Source organism: Salvelinus namaycush, chromosome 29, assembly GCF_016432855.1.
Source record: "Salvelinus namaycush isolate Seneca chromosome 29, SaNama_1.0, whole genome shotgun sequence".
NCBI lineage: Eukaryota > Metazoa > Chordata > Actinopteri > Salmoniformes > Salmonidae > Salvelinus > Salvelinus namaycush.
The window spans coordinates 33741487-33749653 of NC_052335.1; the positions used below are offsets into that span (position 1 = coordinate 33741487).

Sequence of the window (8167 nt, forward strand, 5' to 3'; positions counted from 1 at the left end):
CAGTTCCACACTGAGCAGTTACTGCCTTTTTCACTTGGTAGGGAAGTATAAAGGTCCAATGCAGCTGTTTTTATCTCAATATCAAATCATTTCTGGGAAACAATTAAGAAACTTAGGCCTACTTAAATCAAATATGATCAGGATAGACAATGAACAGAGTAGCAGCATATGTGAAAGTGTGTGTGTGTGTGTGTGTGTGTGTGTGTGTGTGTGTGTGTGTGTGTGTGTGTGTGTGTGTGTGTGTGTGTGTGTGTGTGTGTGTGACTGTATATATTGTGTGTGTGTTGAAGTGTCAGTGTAGTATGTGTGGATAAAGTCTAGTGAGCGTGCATAGAGCCAGCGCAATGTTTCTAAATACAATATAAAGGGGGTTTATGTAAGTAGTCTGGAAATAAATTTGACTAACTGTTCAGTAGTCTTAAGGCTTGGGGGTAAAAACTGTTGAGAAGCCTTTTGGTCCCAGACTTGGCGCTCCGGTACCGCTTGCCGTGCGGTAGGAGAGAGAACAGTCTATGACTTGGGGGGCTGGAGTCTTTGACAATTTTTAGGGCCTTCCTCTGACACCACCTGGTATAGAGGTCCTGGATGGCAGGAAGCTTGGCCACAGTGATGTACTGGGACGTACGCAGTATCCTCTGCAGCGCCTTGCTGTCGGATGCTGAGCAGTTGTCATACCAAGTGGTGATGCAGCCAGTCAAGATGCTCTCAGTGGTGCAGCTGTAGAAGGTTTTGAGGATCTGAGGCCCCATGCCAAATCTATTCAGCCTCCTGAGGGGGAAGAGGCATTGTTGTGTCCTCTTCAGGACTGTGTTGGTGTGTGTGGACCATAATATGTCCTTAGTGATGTGGACACTGAGGAACTTGAAGCTCTCGACCTCCTCCACTACAGCTCTGTCGATCTGAATGGGGGCGTGCTCGGCCCTCAGTTACCTGTAGTCCACGAAGCTCCTTTGTCTTGCTCACGCTGAAGGAGAGGTTGTGCTGGCACCACACTGCCAGCTCTCTGACCTCCTCCCTCGTCGTCGTCGGTGATCAGGTATACCACCATCGTGTCGTCAACAAACTTAATGATGGTGTTGTAGTTGTGTGCAGACACGCCGTCGTGGGTGAACGGGGAGTACAGGAGGGCACTAAGCACGCACTACAGAGGGGCCCCCGTGTGGAGGGTCAGCGGGGAGGATGTGTTGTTGCCTACCCTCACCACCTGGGGGCAGTCCGTCAGGAAGTGCATGATACAGTTACAGAGGGAAGAGTTTAAAACATCTGCGATGTAAGGACCCCTGTTTTGGGGACCTGTGTGGTTCTGGTACTGGTTCCGACTGACATGTTCACTTATAAATTGATCTGTGGACACGGTAGATTGAAATGCCTTACATTGAGTGATAGCCCTGGTTTTCACACACCCAGTAGTATTTGTTTTGAGCCTGTGTGACGTAGGATGTGCAATCTGAAACCACTTGAAGCTGGGATGTTCCTCCTACCGTTTAATTAGCTCTTCTGACTGTCCATCAATTCCTGGCTGAACCCTACATCTCAGCCACTGACAAAGCACACATTCCTGTAATTGTTACATGCTAGCGCAGTAGAAGAGTGGTTTCATCACGGTAGCACATTCAGAGATCTATTTATAGCCATTCATCTAAAATAGTTCATAGATTTAAAACAAAAAAACACTCTGTTTGTCATAGACGGACAAGATTAATATGAAATGAAAGGCGAGTTCCTAACGAATTCAGGAAGCCAAGCTAGAGCTCTGAGACGTTCAAAGCGATGGGGGCAGAGAAGAGACCTTAAGAAAATATGCACATTTATCTAACACTAAACATGAAAATATGTATTTTACAGGTGAAATCTTATAGTTAGTCGTTTTATAATTTGATTATGTTAAATTTAGAAAACATATGTCATTTCCAGCCTTATTCATAGTTTTGTTGAATAGGAAATGCATCATATAAAATATTTCATATTTGTATCATACTTGAGCTTGTGACCTCAGCAATATATAACTTTTATTTTTAAACCAGAAAAGTAAGATTTGATCCTTTCTCTGAGTTTGCAGCACTACTAGTTATTGGTTATGACCCTCTCATGATAAATAATGACTTTAGGGTTTTATGTAGATTTTTGATTACATTTGGGCTCCCAAGTGGCACAGCGGTTTAAGGCACTGCATCTCAGTGGAAGAGGCGTCACTACAGTCCCTGGTTCGAATCCAGGCTGTATCTCATCCGGCCGTGATTGGGAGTCCCATAGGGCGGCGCACAATTGGCCCAGTGTTATCCGAGTTTGGCCGGGGTAGGCCGTCATTGTAAATAAGAATTTGTTCTTAAGTTAAATAAAGTTTTTTTTTTTTTTGAATAACTGGTTAATCCCAGGGTCCTTAGTTTAGTCATGAGCTTGGTGGGCACTATGGTGTTGATTGTTTTCAATTAAAAAGGTCAAAAATAAATTCTTAGCAAAGAGCAATTTCTCAAGCAAAAATGTTGCAAGGACTGTCTGGAAGTGATCTGAGTGGGGAGGGGGAAACTGAAAACGAGTTGTTTTTGGCAGAACGGTTTGGATCTCTCTTCCTTATTAGTCTAACTCATTTACCACCTGGTGATGTCACCAGGAAGGCCAAAAACAGGCAGAAATTTAAATCAGCCTTTTGAAACAGCTCTTACACTAAAAGGGCATTATCATAATTTTCACAATTTCGCATTATTATTACAACCTCATAGTGTGGAAATACACACTTAGTGTAAAAAACATTGGGAACCACTTCCTAATATTGAGTTGCACCCCCTTTTACCCTCAGAACAGCCTGAAGTTGTTGGGGCATGGACTCTACAAGGTGCCGAAAGCATTCCACAGGGATGCTGGCTTCCCACAGTTGTGTCAAGTTGGCTGGATGTCCTTTGGGTGGTAGACCATTCTTGATACACACGGGAAACTGTTGATTGGGAAAAACCCAGCAGCATTGCAGGTCTTGACCCACTCTAACCTACCATCTGTCTTGTCCATTCACCATCTAAATGGCACACACACAATCCATGTCTCAACTGTCTCAATGCTTAAAGATCCTTCTTTAACCTGTCTCCTCCCCTTCATCTATACAGATTTGAAGTAGATTTAACAGGTGACATCAATTAGTGATCATAGCTTTCACCTGGATTCACCTGGTCAGTCTATGTCATGGAAAGAGCAGGTTTTGTATACTCGTGTATATAAAACACAGGTAAATCACGTTTTTGACTGCACCGGGTCTTTTAAAGCTGGAACGAATAAAGCCTTAAAGATATCGCGTTTCAATAAACAGTAATAAATAGTAATTATAATAAATTAATAATAAGCAATAAACAGGGGAGTCAGAAGTCGAGGACCTAAAGGTTCAACCGGAGTTGGAACATGTGGAGCGATCCACCGATTTGCATCCCAACCCCAGTCACCGTTGTCTGGATACACACTGTTATACTCTGTGTACATTTCACTCCTCATTTAACTTAACGTTTAACTTGACAATTCAAAAACCTGTAGCTTTTATGGTAATGTCTTGGCAGCCGCTATGTTTAGCTAGTAATATAAAACTAAGCAAATATATATGTTTTCTACATACGGTAGCAGTCGAAGCGTTGGTTGACATTCACACTTCCCCTCACAAATTTTCCACGGACACAACGGTCATTTTTTTTGTTACGGCGAACTATCAGCTCCAAAGATGTTAAGTCAGGGCTGTCAAGCAAAAATGGTGGCCCGCTGGGGTGTCTGGAGGATTGTGGCGGCGGCTCTGTGTCGTGGGGCGATGGCGTCTGTGCCCTGCCAGTTGCACCACGGCGGGCCGGCGATGTGTGTGGTCATCAGGCGACTGGGTGACCATGGGGGAGAGAGTGGAACCAGGTCATAGCCGAGCCCCTGCTAACTCCACTCATCTTTCCCCCATCTGTCTGTCTGTTACTCTCTTGCTCTCTCGCCTTCTTTCTCCATGGCCATATTTTCTCTCTCTTATTCTCTCACTTTCTCCATTCATCCTATTTGACCTCTTTCTTTCACACTTTCTCTCTTCCCTGTCTGTCTGGCACGTGCCCTGTCTTGTTCACACACACGCACAGCTCCCTCAGTGTGGCCTAGGGGCATGTGGTTTAGCTGGGCAAGAGATAAGACAAGTTATCAGCCGGTGGTTGTGAACAAACACTTCCTTTCTTCTCCTCCTTTGACTCCTCTCTCTTCTCCTCTCCACTTTTCTCCTCTCTCTCCTCTCCACCTTCTCCTCTCTCTCTTCTTCACTCTACCCCTCTCCTCTCTCTCTTCTCCTCTCCTCTCCACCCCTCTCCTCTCTCTCTTCTCTTCTCGTCTCCTCTCTCTCTTCTCCTCTCTTCTCCTCTGCACCTTCTCCTCTCCACCCCTCTCCTCGCTCTCTTCTCTCCACTCTTCTCCACTCCACTCTTCTCTCCTCTTCTCTTCTCCTCTCTCTCTTCTCCACTCCACCCCTCTCCTCTTTCTCACTCCACTCTCGCTCTCTTTCTCTCGGTCTCTGTCTCCAACTCTGCACTCACCCTCTTTTCACCAATTCTCCTCTCTGCTCTCCTTCCTCACCTAACCCCTCCACTCTCCTCTCATCCTCCTCTCTCCTCTCTCCTCCATCACCTAAACCCTCTCCTCTCCTCTCCTCTCCTCCATCACCTAAACCCTCAACTCTCCTCCTCTCTCCTTCCTCACCTAACCCCTCCACTTTCCTCTCCTCTCTGCGCTCCTTCCTCAGCTAACCCCTCCACACTCCTCTCCTCCTCTCTCCTTCCTCACCTAACCCCTCCACTCTCCTCTCCTTCCTTACCTAACCCCTCCACTCTCCTCTCCTCTCTGCTCTGCTCTCCTTCCTCACCTAACCCCTCCACTCTCCTCTCTGCTCTCCTTCGTTCCCTTTTGTCTCGTGTTAAGAAATTGTCTGGGCACAGTTAGAGAGGAGAGTGGCCCATCAGAGAGAGATGTTGTATTTGTGTGTGGTGGAAGAAGAGGGGGAGAGAATGGACTTCAGATGCTCTCCAGGAGTGAAGGAAGGGGGAAGATGAGGGGATGAGTGAACAAAATCTCTCTCATTCACCTATACATCAGATTGCAGAGACACACACACACACCACTCATTTTTCGGACGATTTGTTTCCACCATGTCTTCTGCTTTCGTTTAACCCCATCCCCCAAGGAATGAGAGAGAGAGAGAGAGAGAGAGAGAGAGAGAGAGAGAGAGAGAGAGAGAGAGAGAGAGAGAGAGAGAGAGAGAGAGAGAGAGAGAGAGAGAGAGAGAGAGAGAGAGAGAGAGAGAGAGAGAGAGAGAGAGAGAGAGAGAGAGAGAGAGAGAGAGAGAGAGAGAGAGGAGAGAGAGAGAGGAGAGAGAGAGAGAGAGAGAGAGAGAGAGAGAGAGAGAGAGAGAAATGAGAATGGAGAGAGAGAGAAAATGGAGATGAGAGAGAGAGAAATGGAGATGAGAGAGAAAGAGAGAAAATGGAGATGAGAGAGAAAGAGAGAAAATGGAGATGAGAGAGAAAGAGAGAAAATGGAGATGAGAGAGAAAGAGAGAAAATGGAGATGAGAGAGAAAGAGAGAAATGGAGATGAGAGAGAAAGGAGAGAAATGAGAAGATGATGGAGATATGGAGAGAGAGAGAGAGAGAGAGAGAGAGAGGAGAGAGAGGGGGCGAGAGGGCGGAGGGGCGAGAGGGCGAGAGAGATATGGAGATGAGAGAGATATGGAGATGAGAGAGGATGGAGATGAGAGTGAGAGAACGGATGGAGATGAGAGTGAGAGAACGGATGGAGATGAGAGAGAGAGAACGGATGGAGATGAGAGAGAGAGAACGGATGGAGATGAGAGAGAGAGAACGGATGGAGATGAGAGAGAGAGAAAATGAGATGAGAGAGCGAGAAAATGGAGATGAGAGAGAAAGAGAGAAAATGGAGATGAAGAGAAAAGAGAGAAAATGGAGATTGATAGAGAAAGAGAGAAAAATGGAGATGAGAAGAGAAAGAGAGAAAATGGGATGAGGAAGAGAAAGAAGAGAAAAATAAAATGGAGATATGGATGAGAAGAGAAAGAGAGAAAATGGAGATATGGAGATGAGAGAGAAAGAGAGAAAATGGAGATGAAGCGAGAAAGAGAGAGAAAGAGAGAAAATGGAGATGAATGAGAGAAAGAGAGAAGAAAGAGAGAAAATGGAGATGAGAAAGAAAGAGAGAGAAAGAGAGGAAAATGGAGATGAGAGAGAAAGAGAGAGAAAGAGTAGAAAAAAATGGAGATGAAGAGAAAGAGAGAGAAAGAGAGAAAATGGAGAAGAGAGAGAAAGAAGAGAGGAGAGGAGAATGGAGATGCAGAGAGAAAGAGAGAGAAGAGAGAAAATGGAGATGAGAGAGAAAGAGAGAGAAAGAGAGAAATGGAGATGAAGAGAGAGAGAGAAGAAAGAGGAGAGAAAAATGGAGAAGAGGAGAGGAAAGAGAGAGAAAGAGAGAAAATGGAAGGAGACAGAGAAAGAGAGAAAATGGAGATGAGAAAGATGAAAATGGAGAGAGAGAAAGAGGGAGTAGAGAAAATGTGAGATGAGAGAGAAAGAGAGAAATGGAGATGAGAAAGAAGAGAGAGAAAGATGGAGATGAGAGAGAGAAGAAGAAAATGGAGATGAGAGAGAAGAAGAGAGAATGGAGATATGGAGATGAGAAGAAAGAGAGAAATGGAGATATGGAGATGAGAGAGAAAGAGAGAAAATGGAGATATGGAGATGAAGAGAAAGAGAGAAAATGAGATATGGAATGAGAGAGAAAGAGAGAAAATGGAGAGATAGAAGAGAGAGAAAGGAGAAAATGGAGGATGATAGAGAAAGAGAGGAAAGAGAGAAAATGGAGATTGGAGAAGAGAGAAGAGAGGAAAGAGAGAAATGGAGATGAGAGAGAAGAGAGAGAGAGAAAGAGAGAAAATGGAGAAAATGAGAAAGAAAAGAGAGAAAGAGAGAGAAAATGAGATTAGAGGAGAAAGAGAGAGAAGAGAAAAAAATGGAGATAGAAGAGGGAAGAAAGAGAGAGAAAGAGAGAAAATGGGAGAAGAGAGAGGAAAGAGAGGTAGAGAATGGAGAGATAGAGAGAAAGAGAGAGAAAGAGGAAAATGGCGAGATGAGAGAGGAAAGGAGAGAGAAGAGAGAAAATGGATGATGAAAGAGAGAGAGAGAAAAGAGGAGAGAAATGGGAAGAAGAAAGAGAGAGGATAGGAGAAAGAGGAAGAGAATAGGAGAAAAATGGAGATGAGAGAGAAAGAGAGAAAAATGGAGATGGAGAAAGAGGGGAAAGAGAAAGAAGAGAAGAGGGGGGAGAGTTAGCAGGAGAGAAGAGAAGAAAATGGGGATGGAGAGTAAAGAGAGAGAGAGAGAAGGAGGAGAAAAGAAAAAAAAAGAGAAAAATGAGATGGGAAAAGAGACTGAAGAGATGAAGAGAAAAAAGAGGGAGAGAAAATGGAGAATGGAGAGAGAAGAGAGAGAAAGAGAGAGAAATGGTGAGAAGGAGATGAGAAGAAGAGAGAAAATGGAGATAGAGAGTAGAAGAGAGAAAGAAGGAGAAGAGAGAGAAAGGATAGAAAGAGAAAATGGAGATGAAGAGAGAAAGAGATAGAGAGAGAGAGAATGGAGAGAGAAAGAGAAGAGAGAAAGAGAAGAAGAGATGAGAGAGAGAGAGAGAGGAGAGAGAAGAGAGAGAGAGAGAAGAGAAGGAGAGTGAGAGAGAAAAGGAGAGAAGAGAGAGAAAGGAGAAGAAGAGAGAGAAAAAGAGAGAAATGGAGATAGAGAGAAGAAAGAGAATGAAAAGAGATCAGAAAAATGGAGATGAGAAGTGGAGAGAGAGAGAAAGAGGCGAAAAAATGGAGAGAGTGAGAAAGAGGAGCTAAAGGAGAAAATGAGAAGAGAGAGAAAGAGAAGAAAGAGAAGAAAAATGGAGATAAGAGGAAGAGAGAAAAAGATGGAAATGGAAGATGAGAGAGAGAGGAAGTAGGAGAGCAGAGAAGAGATGAGGAAGAGAAGAAAAATGGAGAAGAGGAAAGAGAGAAAATTGGAGAAAAGAGATGAGAGAAAATGAGAAAGAGGAGAACAGACAAAATGGAGGAAGAGAGAAAGAGAGAAAAAATGGAGAAACGGAAGAGTAGAGGGGGGGGAGAACATGGT

The 8167-nt window shown here is 44.3% G+C and overlaps 1 protein-coding gene across 1 annotated transcript in view; it reads left to right on the forward strand.

The window, feature by feature from the left end:
* Positions 1-3724: 3724 nt before the first annotated feature.
* The window catches only part of LOC120024260 (B-cell lymphoma/leukemia 11B-like), a 36832-nt gene continuing 32389 nt past the window's right edge, over positions 3725-8167 (forward strand). Inside the window, exon 1 of the mRNA XM_038968455.1 lies at positions 3725-3848. Within this exon, the coding sequence (XP_038824383.1) occupies positions 3725-3848 (124 nt within the window). The remainder of the gene's footprint in view (positions 3849-8167) is intronic.